The sequence below is a fragment of the Colobus angolensis genome, unplaced genomic scaffold (assembly GCF_000951035.1).
Source record: "Colobus angolensis palliatus isolate OR3802 unplaced genomic scaffold, Cang.pa_1.0 Scaffold286, whole genome shotgun sequence".
Taxonomy (NCBI): Eukaryota; Metazoa; Chordata; class Mammalia; order Primates; family Cercopithecidae; genus Colobus; species Colobus angolensis.
The window spans coordinates 2282055-2304406 of record NW_012116110.1 but is presented as its reverse complement, the minus strand read 5'-3'; the positions used below and the strand labels follow the sequence as shown (position 1 = coordinate 2304406).

The following is a 22352-nucleotide window of genomic DNA, read 5'->3' as shown; positions in this document are numbered from 1 at the left end:
GCAAAAGCATGTTTCTCTGCAAATATACATCAAAGTGACCAAAGATATAAGAAAGTCACCAGAAAGCTGGACATTTTAGAAACCCAAATGTAGTCTGTAATCCCCAGGGCCTGTCATTCTGTGCAGTGGTCACTGTTGTTTTCTCCTGCTGCTCCAGAGATTTCCATCTAAAGCTGACGGGTGTCAAACCCTAATCATCTGTCTCTATAAGACCTGCCAAAAGAACGTAATTGATCTCAATGGTTTGTATTCCAGCATGATTTAGACATAATTGGAACGTCAAGTGAGAAAAAAGGAGACATATCAAGCACGCTAGCTTCAAGTATCCATTATAGTTTTTGTTAATTTCATCTTGTCTCTTTTCTAAAATTTTCTACAAGAAATCATGTCAAAACTTGATTCTTTTCTTTTCTTTTTTTTTTTTTTTTGAGACGGAGTCTCGCTCTGTCGCCCGGGCTGGAGTGCAGTGGCCTGATCTCAGCTCACTGCAAGCTCCGCCTCCCAGGTTTACGCCATTCTCCTGCCTCAGCCTCCCAAGTAGCTGGGACTACAGGTGCCCGCCACCTCGCCCGGCTAGTTTTTTGTATTTTTTAGTAGAGACGGGGTTTCACCATGTTAGCCAGGATGGTCTCGATCTCCTGACCTCGTGATCCGCCCGTCTCGGCCTCCCAAAGTGCTGGGATTACAGGCTTGAGCCACCGCGCCCGGCCAAAACTTGATTCTTTTCTTTGGAAACATACTGTACAGACAAAGAACACTGGTGGTTTCACTTATAAAAAGGTCACTGTAACTTGTTTTCCTAGTTAACATTTATTGAGTGCGTACTATATGCATGGACCTGTTGGAAGATGAATAAGGCACAGCCCTAGCTGTCAAGGACTTTATAATGGGGACTAAAACATAGACACGAGTGCAGATAACTAGAAGGTCATGTGTGCTTTGATAAAGACACAAAGGGTCACAAGAGCACAGAGGGTAAAGTAAATGCGTGGTGCATTCTTCACGAGAATCCTATCAATGGAACAGTGTATGTTAATTATCCACAAAATGGCAACAGAATGACTCATTTTTCCTCTTCCCCTTTTCCATCAAAACTGGATCTAAGCTGAGGGTCAGCCTGGAGGAATGAGAAGGACTAATATTTGACCCTCCCTTATATAACTCAACTCAGAGAAAGAATTAATCTGAAATAGATTGAAGAAAATTGGTAAAAGGGACAAATTCATTGAGATAGTGTGGCAATGGTGTGTGTGTGTGTATGTGTCTATGTTAAATTTATATACACTAATTAATTTAATAAATTGAATCCAATAAGATTACTTTATATATACGTAAGTATTATATGTTAATCCCTATAATTATCTGTGTGTATATATAGGCTTAAAATTTAAGTGAAGACTTAAAGATAGAACTGATAATATGGCTTTTCAAATCAATCACTAGGTATTTTTGAATACTTGTTTTAGGTACTATGGGTGCTATGAAAAGTAGTATAATTTTCCTCGAGATGTGCACATAATCTTATTTGAACTAATATACTAACAAATAATTTTTCAATTAGATGCTATTATTGAATTCTGAGAAGGTAGAAGGAAGCATAATTTGGTGTAAATGGAGAAAGTGTCATGGAGACAACACCATGGCAGTTTTTGCCTCTGTAGTCTATATAAAGACATAGATATATTGCAACCTGTGTCATTGTATCCAAGCTCTATAGGGCTAGAGTAGCTCCATGTATTTAAGAAAGTGAGAAATAAAATAAATACATTTGTCTTAGAGTTCACTATTTGATCCCTCATGTTGTATCACCATGGGAAGAATGAAGCATTGACTTTAAAAAAATTATCCAGAGTTTCTTCTTCAGGGAAGAAAGCACCATGGAGAGGAAAAGTTTCATTGATCTAAATTGGCTCATCAGCTCTCTACATGGACTAATTTGCTCTTTCCTAAAGAGTATGGAGTTGAGCAAAACTCTCTAGGAAAGAATGTCCTTGAACATAAAGAGCAAACATCAGAGAAAACATAGTTGTGTAATCCATTATGATAGAGAAATCCCTTTTAAAGAACCATCATCTACAACTTTCAGAAAGCCCATCAATGCCGAGTGATGATTTCAGAGCTCTCTAGTGATTACATTCCTCTGAGATTTCCTTAGCTAACTCTTGGCTACTTGTTTAACAACAACAACAACAACAACAAAAATCCAAATAAACGTGGTTATCAAACTTCAGCATGTCTGAGAATCACCTAGAGAGCTTTAGGAGATCCAGATCCCCCTAAATATCCTGACTTTGATGCACATGGGATGGGGCTCAAGAAACTGAGTATAAAACCCAAACCCCAGGTGATTCCATTGAGAGTGGTCTATGGCCCACACTTATTTGATGTTTTCAAAAATATCTTCCTTGGTTTCTGGGCCTCACGTGCATTCTCCTCACAAGCCACTGCATTGTTACCACAAGCCCTCTGTACCCTCTGGCGAATTTTGTCTTTGAAACCCAGTTGACTTGAAAAGCGTATTTACCATCAATCACCCCATTTCTCTCTTTCCCACAGCTGTACTTGGTTCCAAACATCTGTCAGACTTGAACATTCTTTCCTGAAAAGCAAGCTGTGCCATAAAAATACTCATTTTGACAGGACGGACAGATTTATTGCTTAGTATTTTTATTTACATGGACTTTTTAAGGCATTCAGTTTACTTATTGTTTCTTTTGCAAATCATTTTTTGACTAGCTCAAAATATATAACCAATCTAAAAAGAGAAAGAAAAAAGAGGAAGAGGAAAGCAAAGGTATTTAGAAGTGAAATGGTGCTAGTTGCTGGCAAATGATGGTTCTTTCAGCTGTCTGAGGTTCAGGGTCCCAGGGGACAGCATTGGCAACTCAGCATCTGCAGTGTCCTACTCCAGCTTCCTTTGACTTTCCAGTTGGAATGAACAACCTTTAAAGAGTCCTAACCTCCCACTTGCCTTGATTGATTTTTACTTTTTTGAAGCCCTTGAATTCTTTCTCAAGTGAAACCTCAGGTAGAGGTGCAACATGTAACACAGACAAGGTACAGGTTTACTCTGTCAAAGCTGGGATAGGAGGCCTAGACCATGGTTCTCAAACTTTATTCTGCATCAGAATCACCCAGAGGGCTTGTGAAAACAAACAGCTATACAGGAGGAATGAGTTCAGGAGATGCATTGTACATCATGGGGACTATAGTCAACAATAATACATTGTATACTTGAAAATTGCTGAGAGTAGATTTCAAGTTTTCTCACCATAATAAAATGAAAGTATGTGAGTTAATGCATATGTTAATTAGCTTAATCTAGCCATTCCACAGTGTATACACATATCAAAACATGCCATAAATACCACAAATACATACAATTTTTGTCAATTAGATATGCATTTTTTAAAATAAGAGGAAAAAATTACAAAAAAAAAAATCTCACAATTGCTGGCTCCACCTCCAGATTTTCTAATTCAATAAATCTGGTTGAGGTCAGGTAATATGCATTTCAAAGGAATACCTAAGTGATGCTATGCTTTTGGTCCAGAGACCATACTTTCAGAACTGTTTTCCTAGAGCCTCTTTCTCTCTGTCTGACTCTCACCTACAAAGGCAGCTCTGAGGCAGCTGTGGAGCTCTTCCTGAAAATTCCAGGGGCTCCTTTGTGAAACTCCATTGAAGACCCCTGACCTACAGGTCAAGATCACATTCCTTTGCTTGGACTCAAGATCCACTATATCCTGACCCCAGCTTTTCTCTAGAGCCAGCTCTCACTCAACAAACCTTCTATTCACCCTACAACCCAATGGAGCTGTCCTCCCCACTGTTCTCCAAGCACTTCCTGCTGTCGCAGGCTTCTCTGCCTTACCATGTACAAATGCATTTCTTTACCTATTTAATTTCTAGCAAATTTTTCTCTGAAGTTTCACAATCTAGCCTGTCTCACAAAAAGATGTAGTAAGGGCTTTAAAATCCACAAATTTATCTGAGTGAGGTGCAAATAATAAAATGTACTGGTGTTTCATTCCTTTCCTTTAGAGAAAGTAGATTCTGAATCAACCTGGCCAACAATAGGATCTACAGCTGCTAGGGATATAGTGGATTAATGCCTCATCTAGTGGTATTATTAATAATAAATAATGTTTGGGATGTTTTTAATCCCCAGATTCCTCATGCAATTCTCAGATGTTGATCATGGACCACAGGATTTATGAAAACTATATAGAACAGTGAATACATGCTATAAAAGCTTATTCAGTCAGAGAAACACTAAAAATGCATTAAAGTAGGATTTCAAGATTAACTCAAGTCTGCACTACTGTTGTCTAGAAAAGTCTCCGTTCAGTTTCAATAACATCTTTTTGCACTATCCTAATTGTTGGACAAGTCTCTTAGAGTCGATGTACATATTTATTATGTTTTCTTGGGATATATTCCATGCAAAGCAAATGTCCATCCATGAGCATAAACCTCTAAAAGTCTTAAGCAGTAAATAATCCATTCCTCTAAATCCGTAGAACCATGATTCAGTGTCTTGGAGACAAACCTAAAATTTGGAGTTGTTTAACCCTATCATCTCATTGGTTTTTGCCATTTGATAGTAAATTTGAGACTTTATTATCACTAATGCATTGATGACAAATACAGTTGACCCTTGAATGACATGAGGTTAGAGTTGCCAACCCCCCATGTGGTCAAAAATCCATAAATAACTTTTGACTTGCAAAAACTTAACTACTAATAGTTCATCATTGGCCAAAAGCCTTACTGGTAACTTACCAATTAGCATATATTTTATATGTTACATGTATAACATATTTTTATAATAAAGTAAGCTAGAGAAAAGAAAATATTAAGAAACCCATAAGGAAAAGAAAATATATTTACTATTCATTAAGTGGAAGAGATCATAAAGGTCTTCATCCTTGTTGTCTTCATATTGAATAGGGCTGAGGAAGAGGAGAAAGAAGAGGAGGGTTTGGTCTTGCTATCTCAAGGGTGGCAGAGGAAGAAAAAAAAATTAGAGTGTAAGTGAACCCGCACAGTTCAAACCCCTGTTGTTCAAGGGTAAACTGTAGTTTAAATCTGAGTGTCAACTCCAATAAATTAGTAGAGGCTTCCTGGAATGATGTGCTAACATGATTCTGAGATCACATCTCAGTGCAGAGGAAAGCATACTAAGATAGATTAACAAGTGTCTGCTGAGGCAAAGATAGGAATTTGGAGTCAACATGCCATGAATTTATTTGTTATTTCATGAACTGAAATAAAGCCAAAATCTTATAGATACCCCCATAGCTATAAGACTACCAGGCAATCATCATGTAGTGCATTAAATCATGAAACCAACAGGAAAAAAAAGACATCCAGCTGTCTGGAAAATAGAACAAAAGGTCCATTTTTTCATCGACTCTGTAAGGCACAACAGTGTTTAAGTTATCATCTATCATATGAGTCTTTCCACACAGACATAATACACAGGAGATGAAGAATGAGAAACCCTTTAGTGTGGGATGCTGCTTGGATCTGGACACTGAGAGACAAGCTAACTGAGCAATTGCCTATTAAAAATGCATAAGAATTTTTTTAAAAAAAAAACTAGAAATCTATCATAAATATGTAACAAAAATAGAGACACTTATATTTGTCCCAGTGTTTCATGGAGTAAAATAAAAGGAATATTTTGATAAGTTACTTTGAAAGAGAATTTAAACTTATCCCTCCCCTTTTCCCACACCTCTGACCCTCTCTCCAGCAGCAAGCTCAAAAATTTGAAATTAATATTTTTTAGAGCTTCTACATGCATCAGGCTGATCTAGGCACTTTATCTCATAAACTTCACAAGGTGGCTATAATTATTATCCCTATTTTATACATGAGGAAATTGAGGACAGAGAGGTTAGGTAATTTGCTAAATATCTCAAAGCTAGAGAGCGGTCAGCCCAGACTGACGGGAGCTGTCCTTAGAGGACAACATGGTATAGCTGCTAAAAGTTTGGCTGCCCTGCCTATCCCCAGGGCAGCACTGCCCAACAGAATTCTCTGATGATATGGCTGGGTGTGGTGGCTCACGCCTGTAATCCCAGCACTTCCGGATGCTGAGGCAGGTGGATCCCTTGAGCTCAGGAGTTCGAGACCAGCCTGGGCAATATGGCGAAACCCTGTCTCTACAAAAAATATGAAAAATTAGCCAGGTGTGGTGGCATCTCAGGAGGCCAAGTCCCAGCTACTCGGGAGGCTGAGGTGGGAGGATTGCTTGAACCCAGGAGGCTGATGCTGCAATGGGCTGTGATTGCACCCCTGTACTCCAGGCTGGGCAACAGAGCAAGGTCCTGTCTCAAAAAAAAACTCTCTGTGATGACAGAAATCTTCCATATCTGTGCTGTCGAACCAGAGTCCCTGAGTGCTTGACCTGTGACTGGTGTGACTAAGGAAATGAATTTTAAATTTCATTTCATTGTATTATAATTAAATTTAAATAGCCACATGTGAGTAACAGCTGCCATATTGGATAACACAGCTCTAGTATTTCTGCAATTGGTTTCCACCAAACTGAGAAGCCTTGAATGTCTGAGAGATCTCAAATATTATTTAACATTTTCCCTATTTTTAATTATATTCTTTCCTCCAGTCAGCAATATGTATTCAGTCATTCAACAGATATTTTTTGAACACCTACTATGTTCCAGGCACTATTCTAGGCAATGGCAAAAATACATTAGTGAACCAAATAGACAAAAATCCCTGCCCTTGTGGAGCTTTTATTTTAGCAGGGTTAGATAGACAAAAGTAATAAACATAATCCATAAACACATTCTATGATATTTTAGAAGATGTATACTATGGGGTAAGAAAGCAGGGTAAGGGAGATCAAGATAAGGGGTGGCAGAAAAACCTGTCTTCTGCACCTTGATTAGCACTGAAGGAAGGGTAGAAGAGAGTGTATAAGTAATAGAATGCACCATCCATGCATCCAAGGAGTTTACAGCCTGGTGAGGATTTTCTTAATCTGTCTAATGAAATGCCATGTGTAAAATGCACAGCACAAAGCTTGTCTTATAGAAGGGACTAAGTACCTCTCTTACCACTCTCACCCCCACCACACCACCCACCTTCAGTTTCCTTTTCGATGTGTGTATCTGTGCCTTCTGATTTATCATAGCTGGCTCAGGAGTGTAAGGTGAGAACAAGGAAAGAAAAGGAAAGAAGAGGGGAGGGGAGGAGAGAAGGAAAAGGAAAGGAAAGAAGGAAGGAAGGAGCAAGGAAGGAAAGAAGGAAAAGAATGAAGAGAAAGAATAAAGAAAAAAATAAACATAAGAAAGGATCACTTTATGAGCAGCAGTACATACAGTTTGTTGGCAAACAGACTGTATCATCATCCTGCCTGGTTATGGACAGCTTCTCTAATATCCTTCTAACTACCTCATATTGCTGGATGAAAATCTCAGGAAAAGCCCAGGTGAAGAACTTTTCTACAATAGATCCTAAAGCAAAATCAGCAACTATTTCTCACAGGCCTTAGCTAATAGAGGCCATTTGTATCTGGAGTTGATCCTCATAAAAAGTTGGGAAAAGTAATCTCCTAACCAGCCCATGTTATCTATTGGTCATGTCTCTGTGTGCCGTTCAACCTTCTATAACTTTCTATCCAACTGGCGTTTTCTGGAAAACATCAACATCAATCAGTTACAGTTAACTCTTATTATAAGAGTTACTCTTAGGGCTTCTAATTGTTGAATAAAATGTTAATTTGCCATTTAAGCAATTAGAAAGAAACATTGGACATCTGATTAAGTGGGGATTAACTCAGAAAGTAGTGGATCCTTGAAATCACATTACTGAGTCTTCACACACATGAGATGCAGCATCTTAAGCAAAAAATAAAGAAAATCTCCACTTGCAGCCAATCATTTAAACAAATCACTAACTTTATATATTAATATACTAAGTTGAATGTACATATTTAGGGTAGAATAAAGTCACTATCAGAGATTTTTCCCTCTTGATTCTCTTGGCTTCTAAATCCAGCTCTTATGCTTACCAGCTATATCATCTTAAGCAAATCAGTTCACCTTCACAGACCTTGGATCCTTCATCCATAGAATGGTTGCTCTAAAACTGTATCATTCTTTTATCCTAAAAATCAAATCTCTCAGTAGAATTTTCTGATTTGTGCCTTCTCTACAACATACAGACTTCAAAAATATGAAAGTAGGAGGTTACAGCCGAGTATGAATTCTTATCCTAACACCTGTTTGACTTCAAGATGGCATAAAGTTATCCAAGTGTAATGGTTTCAGGGCATCTTAGCAACACCAGTTTGCATGACTTTGATGAATATGATCCAAGAGCTAATGAGCTCTCTGCACTGATACCCCAGCTTAGTGGCTTTGAAATGTGGCCTTTCCCCTCCTATTCACAGACCTACTTCATCTGAATTTCACAGAAATACTGAAATCTATCCCCCATAGGGATGGCCTCCTCTAGCTAATATGCATGCCGGTTACTTTGCTTCAGCTCTGAGCTAGGGATCATTGGGATTCCCTGTGGGTGCAAAAGCCCCTGTTATTCTTAATAACAACAACTGCCAATTACTTAACACCTATGTGCCAGGAATAGTGCCAGTGCCAGGTACTTTCCATACATGATCTCTTTTTTTCCCAAATACATTGACCTAAAAAGACATATACTACCCTTGTTTAACAGATGAGGAGACAATGGCTTAAAGAGATCAAATAACCTGTCTCAAGTCCCTCACTGGTAAATAAAGGAGCTGTATTACAGCCAAAGGCACCATACCATAGCATCTTAATTATGTCGTTCTGTCTCCTATAGCAGATTGTGAAACTGGCCTCACCACTTCAATGTATGACATGAAACTAGTTGAAAAAATATAGATGTATGTTGTGTTGATTTTTATGTGATATAATTACTTTGTGTTGTCAAAACCACCAACATCTAAGTGAGTGAAATTACCTTCATATCATTGAAACTCTTAACGTCTTTGAGAACTTCTATGGGCAAGATATTGCCCTAAGCATTATGGGGAAGATGCAAGTGAATAAGAATCTGTTCCTGACAAGAGCTACAAAGCAATTCAAAGGAGGAATGAAGTAGTATCCAGAAATAGAACCAAATATATATATGTTTTTGAGTTGGGCAGCCAGTTCACTTCTTGAATTCCTGGCCTCAAGCAATCCTGCCACCCCAGCCTCTCAAAGTGCTGGAATTATAGGTGTGAGCCACCACTGGCCCAATCATTTCTAAACACCCTTTGAGTTTAAACAACAACAGAAAGATAAAGATAGAGACCAAGAATATTTCTTAGAGATGAATCTGATTGAAAGGAAAAGGATCAAGAAAACCACATTGCTGGACGGTAAAACCTTATGCCTTATCTCCCATTCTCCCAAATATGCTTGAAGTATATCCCACCATGAGGACAAAGAGGCATGGGGATGACCGCCTGGTCACCCACGTAAAGCAGGCAGCTACTCAGTCACTCGGTCAATCCACAAAGATTCTTTTATAGCTAGCATTGAACCAAGCACTCTTCTAGAACTTAAGGTACACGCAGAATAAAGAAACAATCACTGCTTCAAAAAGTTCATTATCTACCGGAGTGAGACAAATAATTTCCATGCAATATAATAATCATAGAAATATGTATCAAGTGCTTTGAGAGCACCAAGGGAGCGGTCATCAGAGACTTTCACATAGGAGATGAGGGTGATTTTTTTTTTTACATTTTCTTAAATTTTATTTTTAGTTGACAAATAACAGGATACACTGTGATGTCTTGATATCTGTTTACATTGTGAGATGATTAAATCAAGTGAATTAGTGTGTCTTCACTAAAGCTTAATAGCCTTACAACTAAATCTTAATCATCCGTACTCCAAAGCTCAGAAGTATGCAATATACCCTTGTAACAAACCTCCATGTGTACCCCCGATTCTGAAATAAAAGCTGAAAAAAGAAAAAGGAGGCGAAGGTTGAGCTGAGTTTTAAATGATGAGTTTTGAGTGATGAGGTCAGGACTACAGAATAGTCCAAGTAGCAGATATAGCAAGCTGAAGATATGGTGGCATGCAAGAGTCTGGTGGGCTTGGGAGATTCAGTATTTACAGAATATGGGTGACAGAGTGGCAGGAGATGAGCCTAGCTGTGGAGCAAGACCATAGACAAACCTTACATGCCGTATGCAAGTTGAGACGTTATCTTGCTGGTGATGGAATGCTATTGCAGGGGTTTAAGAAGGGTGCAATAGAATCATGTCTGCTTTGTAGAACCATTTAATTAACACTGTGGGGAATGGACTAGAGGAAGATAGAGAAGAAACCAATTAGCAGTCTGTTGGTACCATCTGAATAAGATATGATGAGGACCCGAACCAAGGTAGATAGAGAATGAGGAAAACTGGAAAAATATTTTAGGAAGTCAAATTTTGTGCTTTCCATGCATGATCTCTTTTTTTCCCAAATACATGGACCTCAGAAGACATGCGCTCCCTTATTCAACAGATAAGGAGATGAAGCCTTAAAGATCAAATAACCTGTCTCATGTCCCTCACTAGTAAATAAAGCAATTCAAAGGCGGAATAAAGTAGTATTCAGAAACAGAACCAAATATATGTTTTTGAGTTGGGCAGTCAATTCACTTCTTGAACTCCTGGCCTCAAGCAATCCTGCTGCCTCAGGTTCCTAAAGCACTGGGATTATAGACATGAGCCACCACACCTGGCCCAATCATTTCCAAACATTCTCTGAGTTTAAAGAAAAGAAAAGATGGTTTCTGGCAGAAATTGGCAACATCAACAAGTGCTGCTGTTGCTTTATCTCTCCAAATAGACCCCAAAGTGAAATTAAGATATCAAGAAAAAAAAAACCTGGTTTTGGTGGTGACTTAACCTGGGCCTTAAGGGCTGGCCCAAGCATACACACATATTACTGAAGATGTCCCTTATATGCAGCATTTCACAGGCACAAAATGTGATGATAGTATCCATGGCAGAAAAGTCTCTGACCAGGCACCAAGGTCTAAAAGAAATACCTGGTACATACTAAATGCCAAATAAATGTAAATAGGCAGCTGGATCAAAAGGAGAAAATATTTGTAGGTTCTATGCACAAATCAGTAATAATATTTTGGAAACATTTATGAATAGTTGGAGTATTACTTTGAAGGAAATGGTGGTTCTCATTATAATGATCTGTTAGAAGAGACAATTCAAAGTAAGGCAACTGAGGCTGTTTATCACCAAAATATGGAAAAGATCACTGTTGATGTCTCATCTGAACAGAGTCACTTGATGTCATTGCTTGTCTCCAAGATGATCACCATTAATATATTCCTTCAGTGTATATTTATGCTGTCATCAAGAGGTGAAGTCTATTCCTTCCATCTTCTTGATTCTGGGCTACTTTTAGTGACTTGTTAGATTAATCAAGTACAAGAAAATGACATTCTAGGACTTCTGAGGTTAAGTTCCAACAAGTCTTGTAGTTTCTGCCTGAGCCTCTCTGAATGCTCTCTCTTGGAACCCTCACTTTAAGAGAAGCCAGCTTCCATGTAAGAAGTCCATCTACCCTGCAACCAACAGAGAAAGAGCAATGCAAGCCAACCCTCAACTCTTGTAGCCAGACCAGGCCAGGTACCAGACTTGGAAGTAAGGAAGCTATCTTGGATATTCTAGCCCCAACAGATGCCACATGGAACAGAATTGAGGCCCCAGACACATGGTCACAGTTGAGCTATTGTAGTCTTCATCAGCCATTCCAGCCATTCCAGCCATTCCAGTTGAGGCCCTAGGTATGCTGGAGAAAAATGAGCCATCCCCATTGTGCCTGCCTAAATTCTTGACCCACAAAATTATCAACACAACAAATAAATGTTGTTTTACATGAATAAATTTTGGGGTTAACACCCATCAATTACAGAATACTTGACATACAACTTTTTGAGTTCCTTGAGGCTAGAACTGAATATTATGTATATCTCTATATCTAACTTAGTGCCTGGCACACAGAAGGCATGAATATTGTTGGTTGAGTGAATGAATGAATGAATGAACAAGCAGATGTCTGCATGGAATGTTTGCAAGACTGCTCTATAATCAAGCCTCCTAAATCTGCTAAGTATCTCCATTTCTCAAACATAGGAAAGAACTGGTGGTCTCTGACCTCTCTAAAGTGTGAAAGTTATTTCTCCAGCCTTACACCACTGGACTCACCAGATGTGCAGAGCACTGTTAACACCAGGAGAGAGCTCTGCATTGTACGCAGGGGCTCTGGCCCACTAGTTGTGATACTTCATGAGAAGGAGTATATCAGTGACTCTTTCCTAAAAAGCATCGTAGGATTCTGTTTGAATAATGCATATGCTTGTGCAGGACTTGCTATGTGTCAGGCACTTTTCTAAGCCTTTTACAAAGCTTAACTCATTTAATATTCACAAGCCTATGAGATAAGCACTATTATAGTTCCCATTTTACATATATGAAAAATAGAACATCAACACTAACCTACACAAGATCACACAGCCAACAGATAACAGCTTAAATCCAGACAGCCTAGCCCTGGTGGCCATAATGCTGTTATTAACAATGCTTCCTGCCTTTCTGGGAAGAATTGTGGTGTTACTTGTAGACCAGAGTCATGACATTTGGGAAGGAAGTGGCAACTTTTACCAAAAAAAAGCAGAAGGAGAAAAATATGCCATTCTCTGTGACCTCAGGCAAGACGTGTAACTTTATGTGCCCTTAATATAACTTTTAGTAATTTGCTTTGGCTTCTAGAAAATGATAAAATTTCATTTTTCTTTAGAGAATTAGATATTCTGTGGGTGATTATGTCTTTCAAGTGCCAAATTGTGGTGTTACTAGCAAGTTTTTTTATATAGCTAAAATTTTCTCATATTGTGTCTGAATAAACTAATAGAAAATATCTATGGGGGTCACAGGAAGGGCTCTTCCTCAAAAGTCATTAACCTAAGATTAGCTCTTAGAATCCCATTGAATTCTAAATGCATTTTCTCATTTTTAAATCTAGGAACAAAACTCTAATATTGCAGGTAATTTGCAGGTAATTAAATTCATTCGGAGAAATATATTTGTATGTGTGGGTTGTATTGAGAGCATTTGAACAGAATACTAATAGCAAACTGCGGGGTGTTTTGTTGGTTACCCTGAGCACTGGCTGAATATTGGCCTATTTTAAACTACTCTGTGACTCATCTACAAAGGTCCAGATCATAAGTGCGGTAGTCAAATGGAGATACAAATGCCATAGTATAGAGATCTGCCTCACTTCAATGACTACACCTCCTATCACAAAACCCTCTAATTTGAGATGTACCAAAAGCAACATGGGTAGATAAGAACCACAAATTAACAGTTTCCATAAATAAGATGACTTTGTCAAGGCTCAATTCTAAAATAAAAATTTCACATAACACTACGACCATATTTTGATGTCAAGAAATTTTCAGTCAATATTCTAGTGTCATAAGAAGAACTATAAAATAGGCTCATCTCTAATTTTTCTGATGATTAAATATTACAGTAAAAAATTTTAAATCACTCCAATGTTACACAGAAAATATGGGAAGAACTAGAAAATAATAATTTTAAGAAAGCAGGCTTCCATATATCCTAAGGAATATGGTTACAAAACAAGAAAGGATCTTCAGAGAAGATAGAGTAAGCATTTGTACCCAAACAGAAGGCATCTAGTTCAGCAGAGCAAATACTTATGAAAAATTAGAAGCAAATACTGGTTTTTTGGTTTTTTTGTTTTTTGTTTTTTTGTTTTTGTTTTTTGAGATGGAATCTCATTTTATTGCCCAGGCTGGAGTGCAGTGATGCGTAATCTCAGTTCACTGCAACTTCTGCCTCCCAGGCTCAAGCGATCCCCACACCTCAGCCTCTGAGTAGCTGCGATTACAGGCACGTGCCACCATGCCTGGCTAATTTTGTATTTTTAGTAGAAGCGGGGTTTGGACATGTTGGCCAGGCTGGTCTTGAACTCCTGACTTCAAGTGATCCACCAACCTCAACCTCCCAAAGTGCCAGGATTACAGGCATGAGCCACCAAGCCCAGCCTGCAAATATACTCTTCAAACTACTTAATGCACTTTGCGATTATCTTCATTTAGTGTTCCCCCTTATCAATCCCTGATACAGATGATTAGGAAACTATGAAAGACTTAGAATATAATCAGGAACAGCAACACCATGGGGCAAGGCTGAAGTCAATAGGCTCAACTCAGACAGTGAGACCATCAAGCATTATGACCTAGCACAAATCGTTTAACCTCCTTAGGGCATAGTTTTCTCTTCTGCAAAATGAAATTAATCCCACTTGCCTCATAGATTGTTGTGAGATTATCTCTGAAGCCCATTGTGTACGTTAAACCATGACGTGCTACAGACACATCAAATGTTTTGTGGGATCTTATTTAAAACAATGTTATTAAACTCTTTTTGCCAAAGGCATGAGACCTAATATCTTTTCTTTGTTAAAAGGGGAGATCTCCAAGTGTTGGGGAGCTGTTAAAGGCAGGAAAGCACTAAAAATGAGATTTTCTTCTTGTTGCAATCAGAAGGATGGAAAAAGAACTGAATCAGAAAGGGCAGTTATTTAATATTTAATTGCTGTAACTTTATGCTTTGAATAGATCAAATCATCTTTGTTCCACCTGTAACAGGTATCCCACACTTTGGAAAACACCCTAGAGAATCCTTCCACTTCTAGAATTCTACGGTTCTTGTCATTAAATGATCTAGCCAAAGCCATAACTTCAGCAACTGGGAAATTGGGCTCAGAGGATGAGATTCTTACTGTCAGCTCTCCTAACCACTGAAACCCACAATCAGCTAAATTGCACATCATTCCTCAATTTTTAGAAAGTGACAGATTGGATGCAAGTGTCAGACAGATCCCTCAAGCATATAATGAACTTGGGGAGCTGAGATTTCATTACAGATGGTTGGTAGTAGAAAATAAATTTTGAGTTGTTATCAAAATTAAACACCTGCAGATGAATGATTATATCTATCAAGTGGCTAATCAGGAGAATCCTTTCTGTTGGTTAATCCTGTACAAAATCAATGGATGCTTGATACTGAAGAACTCTCTAGACTCATCCACTTGGGTTACCTGTCAGGTAGACACATGCCTAGATCTGAGTGTGCATGTCTTTACTTTTCAAGAAAATTAATTGGCAACGCAAATGTGATCATGCCACCCTTCTGCTTAAATCTTTTAATGGCTTTTCATTGTCTGGGGGATAAAACCTAAAATCTCTATAACATCACCTTCAAAGTCCCCCATTGATCTTGTTCCTGCTCACCCCCTCTGCAGCCCTATTTTGTTCCACTCTTTAATTTGCTCTCTCAGCTCCAGCCATACTGACTTTTTATTTTTTCCAAACTGGGCCCGTTCATGCCATTTTGTCTGCTGTGAATTCTCTTACCCAACCCTTCCAGCCCCAACTATGCTGATACTCACTCATTCGTGTCTCAGATAAAACAGCACTCCCTCAGAAGAGTCGTCTCTGAATCCCTTAGATTAGATTAGATACATTTGCCACGAGCTTCTCTACTTCTTTTCCACTGACAATCACAGTTGGATTGCTGGTTCACATCTTTCTACGCCACTGGTGCATAAGCTCATTGAAGGCTGTGAGTGCATATATAGTTCCTCTGATCCTGGCACATCCTGGTGTGTGGCACTAAGTAGACATTCACTATGCATTTGTTGAATGACTAAACGAATGAATGAATGAATGAATGAATGACTTCAATCTGGTCCACAGCTAAGACCACAGAGTCATTCAGTATAATTAAGATAATCTCAAGAGAGGATCTGGCGTTATTTTTTTCAACCATCCTCTTTTTCTAAATAATAAATTTTTTTTTAGACAGGTTCTGGCCCTGTCACCCAGGCTGGAGTACAGTGGTGTGATCTTGGCTCACTGCCTCCCTGGCTCAAGAGATCTTCCCACCTCAGCTTCTCAAGTAGCTGGGACTACAGGCATGCACCACTGTGCCCAACTAACTTTTTAATTTTTTGTAGAGACAAGGTCTCACTGTACAGCCCAGGCTGATCTCGAACTCCTGGGCTCAAGTGAGCCACCTGCCTCAGCCTCCCAAAGTCCTGGGATTACAGGTGGGAGCCACAGTGCCCAGCCTTAATGTGTATATTCTTGATATAGAATATACACGCTGGAGGAGTAGGGGAAGGGGTGACCCAATCCTTCGTCCAGCTGAGTGACCTTCCAGGATTGTTGGTATAGTTCTGTCATGAGGAATGCCACCTTCCTCAAGGCAGGGCCGTCATAATATCCAACCAATGAGTTCAGATGAAACACACGTAAACTGGAGCACAGCAGGTCACTGATCGGAAGATATCTTCCAGCTCCCCATCTTGCCTTCTTTTAAGCAGTAAAGTTTGTCTTGCTTTCATGTTGAAGGAAACTCCACAACTGCCTGCTCAAATAACCACAGTGATGAAGAGAGGCAGTGGTGTGATCCACTTGGTGTAAACAGAGGCAGCATGGTGTGGTGGAAAGAGTCCTGGACAAATATTCAGAAGAACTGGGTTCCGATTCTGATGACTCTGTCACTTATTTGCTGCATGAATTTAAACACTGAGCTCTTTCTGGCTAAAATGTCCCTCCTGTGAAATAGAACAAACCCTTTGTCTGTAGGGTTCTTGTAATCAGCAACTGGGATCATGATTTATTTTACTATTTTATTTAGGAGTTGCTGATACTTTAATTATGAAAGCAATTTGTAATCTGTAAAATACTAAGCAAATTATGGTAATTTTGCCACTGGTCCTTGAAAGCGGTTTTGTCTTCCTGATTTTGAATAGTATCTGTTATTAATAAAGTGAGTTTTCCTTCCCTGCCATTTAATAGCTAGTAGAGAAAGCCCTGTTCTCACCAGGGTAATGAGAAAGAAGTTAAAAATTAGTTGTGATTGATTCATGTTCAAGACATAATTGAGCATTGATTGGATATGATGCCTCTTTCCTGTTTTCATTTATTCTTCTACAGCATAAAACTATCTTTTAATCAGGTAGCCAATACGATACTGTCTTACTATTCGCTGTAACAGAGCAAAAGCCTGACATGAATAATGAATACCTAAATCATAGGCCAGACAGGCTGCCACCTACATGAAATGATTTTTGGGAAAACATAATTCCTGTTTCTCCTTATGGATGTTCAAAAACTTATTAATGAAATATTGTCTTCATTTCCACAATTAGAGATGATGCTGCAATTTAAATCTCCTGCAGTACTGTTAGGAGATTTATATAGTACTGTTAAGAACAGTGCTATAGCAAATTCTTACCAAGAAGATGCAGATGATTAATTGAAGGTATTTTTTGATAAGCAAACTTGAGGAAGAGGGCATTAGACACATGCCATATGAAAAACAAAAAAATAAAATTAAAATATCTAAATCAGTCTTTCTACTTTACTCTTAGATTCTCAGATAGTAAAATTGATTTATTTTTAAATGCCTTGCTTTTTTAATTATCACAGGCAGGATACCTTTTGTGAGAAAAATACAGAAGCAACTCCTGTCTAAAGTAAACCCTCATAATTCCCTCTTGAGCTCTGTATTTCTCAGAAATATGTGCTGAATAGGAGTTGGTTGACCTGCTTTTGACGTTGTTTTTATTTGCAGACTGATAAATGAATCTTTGAGGGACCAGCTGTTGGTGACTATACAGAAGACTTTCACATACACTCGAACCCAAGCTCAGCATCTGTTCATCATCCTTATGGAGTGCATGAAGAAGAAGGAATTGGTAGGTAATTCCTCATGGGTGGCCAGCTGTCTCCACATTTTCAGTCATTTTCTTGAATCACACAACATTTTCTCAAATCATGTGACATTCTCTCTGGCCGAGCTTACAACTCTCCTCAGGCTCCATTGGCTCCAGTAGCTTCCTCTCTTCAGTAAAAAAGACACTGCTTTTACTGCCTTGGAGTTAATAAGGTGTGTGCAGCAGAGTTTTAGCATCATTTCCTTTTGGAGCTCATCCAAATGCTCTGACTGCCTCAACCAAATGATTTGAAGTGACAAAATTGGTCCCCTCCTGGAAAACGCCTCAGCTTGATCTTCTTAGGTTTGGGGTTTCATTTTGCTTATAAGTCGTGAACCACTAGTGTGCTTCGTGTCAAACAGCTTTAATGACAAAGGATCCAGGCGGTTAGACTAGTCTGTATAGGTAGAAAATGGAGAAACATACTCAAGAAATCCTGGAGGAATCTATAGCTACTGAAGTGTTTCTAAAATCAGAGCAAAATGTCTTACAAATGTGGTATCATCAGTGACCCCGTTAGGATGAACAAGACCATGTGATTTTGTTCTCTGCTTACTCAAACATTTAACAAGAACTTGCTGTCTGCCAGGCAGGAAACAAGATCTTTATGCATATAAATTCATGTGACCTTTGCAACTGTCCTGATGAGAGAGGTACAATTATTACTCTCATCTTACAGATGAGGAAACTCAGCTCATTTGATCAGTAAACGAGGAGCTAAGACTCAAAGTCAGTGATGTTTAACCTCTGTATGGAGTATTTTTATTCAGAAAGTGTTTCATTGAAGCCAATGCAGTGGATCACCCATTCTGGGTAGGTGCCCCCAGGCCTCAATCAGAGAGACTATTCTCAAAGATCAGTCAAACCCAACTGCTGAGAGAGACAGCAAAACGTTTAGGAAAAAAAAAAGGAATTGATCAGAGTGGGCAAGACCCATCTCTAGAAAACATCCACACAGCCTTTGTGAGAAACCTTTCAGCAGCTTCCAGGTTTGGGATGAGACGAGTGAAGATGAGAAGAATAGGACAATACCTAGGTACACAGTCTGGCTGCCCCATGTATAGAAGCCAGAGAGCAGGTGCGGCACCCAGTCATGGCTGCTGTCATTCCAGGAGAACTCTACTACGCATGAAGGTACCACCCACGTGTGACATCCTCCCATCCTGGATGTGGATAGCTCACGGTGTTGCAGCTCACATACTTCCTCTGTCCAAAGAGACACCGAAGCCCTGAGCTTCTACATGCCACATTAGGGATTCTCTTCTGAGTACTGATGCTTTTCCATTGCTGAGGCTAATTCTAATTGAGAGACCTTACCAGGACTATACATTTCAGCAGTCCTGCAAATTTCCTAGAAAGGCAGCTAGGAGCAAAATTCTAGGAACCAGTGGGAAGTCATAAAACCAAATGAGGCTGAATGAACTTTTCTAGGTATTTCATGGGACTGTTTTTGTAGAATTCTGCCTAAATTTCATGTTATTTAATCATGGTCTCTGCTGAAAAAGTCAACTGCATTTTAATGCCAAGTTATTTGTTGTAAGAAATGTGAGGTATTCCTAGCTCAGGGCTCAGGAAATGAGTTCTTTTTTAAAAAATGTGTTTTTTTTAATTACACTTTAAGTTCTGGGATACTTGTGCAGAATGTGCAGGTTTGTTAGGTAGGTATACATGTGCCATGGTGTTTGCTACACCCATCAACCCATCATCTACTTTAGATATTTCTCCTAATGCTATCCCTCCCCTAGCCCCCCACCCACTAAGAGGCCCCGGTGTGTGAGTTACCCTCCCTGTGTCAATGTGTTCTCATTGTTCAACTCCCACTTATGAGTGAGAACATGTGGTGTTTTGTTTTCTGTTCTTGTGTTAGTTTGCTGAGAATGATGGTTTACAGCTTCATCCATGTCCCTGCAAAAGACATGAACTCATCCTTTTTTATGGCTGCATAGTATTCCACGGTGTGTATGTGCCACATTTTCTTTATCCAGCCTATCATTAATGGGCATTTGGGTTGCTTCCAAGTCTTCACTATTGTGAACAGTGATGCAGTAAACGTACGTGTGCAAGTGTCTTTATAGTAGAATGATTTATAATCCTTTGGGTATATACCCAGTAATGGGATTGCTGGTTCAAATGGTATTTCTGGTTCTAGATCCTTGAGGAAACACTACACTGTCTTCCACAATAATTGAACTAATTTACACTCCCACCAACATTGTAAAAGCATTCCTATGTCTCCACATCCTCTCCAGCATCTGTTGTTTCCTGACTTTTTAATGATCGCCATTCTAACTGGCATGAGATGGTATCGCATTGTAGTTTTGATTTACATTTCTCTGATGACCAGTGATGATGAACTTTGTTTTCATATGTCTGTTGGCTGCATAAATGTCTTCTTTTGAGAAGTGTCTCTTAATATCCTTTGCCCACTTTTTGATGGGTTTTTTTCTTCTAAATGTGTTTAAGTTCTTCATAGATTCTAGATATTAGCCCCTTGTCACATGGATAGATTGCAAAAACTGTCTCTCATTCTGTAGGTTGTCTGTTCATTCTGATGATAGTTTCTTTTGTTGTACAAAAGCTCTTTAGCTTAATTAGATCCCATTTGTCAATTTTGGCTTTTGTTGCCATTGCTTTTTGTTTTTAGTCATGAAGTCTTTGCCCCTAACTATGTCCTGAATGGTATTGCCTAGGTTTTCTTCTAGGGTTTTTGTGGTTTTAGGTTTTACATTGAAGTCTTTAATCCATCTTGAGTTAATTTTTGTATAAGGTGTAAGGAAAGGGTCCAGTTTCACTTTTCTGCATATAGCTAGCCAGTTTTCCCAACACTATTTATTAAGTAGGGAATCCTTTCTCCATTGCTTGTTTTTGTCAGGTTTGTCAAAGATCAGATGGTTGTAGATGTGTGGCACTATTTCTGAGGCCTCTGTTCTGTTCCAGTGCTGTATATATCTGTTTTGGTACCAGTACTATACTGTTATGGTTACTGTAGCCTTGTACTATAGTTTGAAGTCAGGTAGTGTGATGCCTCCAACTTTGTTCTTTCTGCTTAGGATTGCTTTGGCCATGCGGGCTCTTTTTTGGTTTCATATGCAATTTAAAGTGGTTTTTCTTAACTCTGTGAAGAAAGTCAATGGTAGCTTGGTAACAATAGCATTAAATCTATAAATTACTTTGGGCAGTATGGCCATTTTCACAATATTGATCCTTTCTATCCATGAGCATGGAATGTTTTTCCATTTGTTTGTGTCCTCTCTTATTTCCTTGAGCAGTGGTTTGTAGTTCTCCTTGAACAGGTCCTTCACATCCCTTGTAAGTTGTATTCCTAGGTATTTTATTCTCTTTGTAGCAATTGTGAATGGGAGTTCACTCATGATTTGGCTCTCTGTTTGTCTGTTATTGGTGTATAGGGATCCTTGTGATTTTTTTCACATTGATTTTGTATCCGGAGACTTTGCTGAAGTTGCTTATCAGCTTAAGGACATTTTGGGCTCAGACGATGGAGTTTTCTAAATATACAATCATGTCATCTGCAAACAGAGACAATTTGACTTCCTCTCTTCCTATTTGAATACCCTTTATTTCTTTCTCTTGCCTGATTGCCCTGGCCAGAATTTGCAATACTATGTTGAATAGGAGTGGTGAGACAGGGCATCCTTTTCTTGTGCCAGTTTTCAAAGGGAATGCTTCCAGCTTTTGCACATTCAGTATAATATGGGCTGTGGGTTTGTCATAAATAGCTCTTATTATTTTGAGATACATTCCATCAATACCTAGTTTATTGAGAGTTTTTAGCATGAGGGAATGTTAAATTTTATTGAAGCCCTTTTCTGCATCTATTGAGATAATCATGTGGTTTTTGTCATTGGTTTTGTTTATGTGTTAGATTACGTTTATTGATATGCATGTGTTGAACCAGACTTCCATCCCAGGGATGAAGCTGACTTTATCATGGTGGATAAGCTTTTTGATGTGCTGCTGGATTTGGTTTGCCATTATTTTATTGAGGATTTTCTCATCAATGTTTATCACGGATATTGGCCTGAAATTTTCCTTTTTTATTGTGTCTCTACCAGGCTTTGGTATCAGGATGATACTGGCCTCATAAAATGAGTTATGGAGGAGTCCCTATTTTTCTATTGTTTGGAATAGTTTCAGAAGAAATGGTACTAGCTCCTCTTTGTACTTCTGCTAGAATTTGGCTGTGAATCCATCTGGCCCTGGGCTTTTTTTTGGTTGGTAGGCTATTAATTACCGCCTCAATTTCAGAACTTGTTTTTGGTCTATTCAGGGATTCGACTTCTTCCTGGTTTAGTCTTGGGAGGGTGTGTGTGTCCAGGAATTTATCCATTTCTTCTACATTTTCTAGTTTATTTGTGTAGAGGTGTTAATAGTGTTCTCTGATGGTACTTTGTATTTCTGTGGGATCAGTGGTGATATCCCCTTTATCTTTTTTTATTGTGTCTATTTGATTCTTCTCTCTTTTCTTCTTTATTAGTCTGGTCA

At 38.8% G+C, this 22352-nt stretch overlaps 1 protein-coding gene across 1 annotated transcript in view; it reads left to right on the top strand.

The window, feature by feature from the left end:
• Nucleotides 1-22352, top strand: part of TRPM3 (transient receptor potential cation channel, subfamily M, member 3) — a 588224-nt gene that overhangs the window by 348773 nt on the left and 217099 nt on the right. The window contains exon 9 of the mRNA XM_011948911.1: nt 17708-17831. Coding sequence (XP_011804301.1) covers nt 17708-17831 — 124 coding nt within the window. The remainder of the gene's footprint in view (nt 1-17707; nt 17832-22352) is intronic.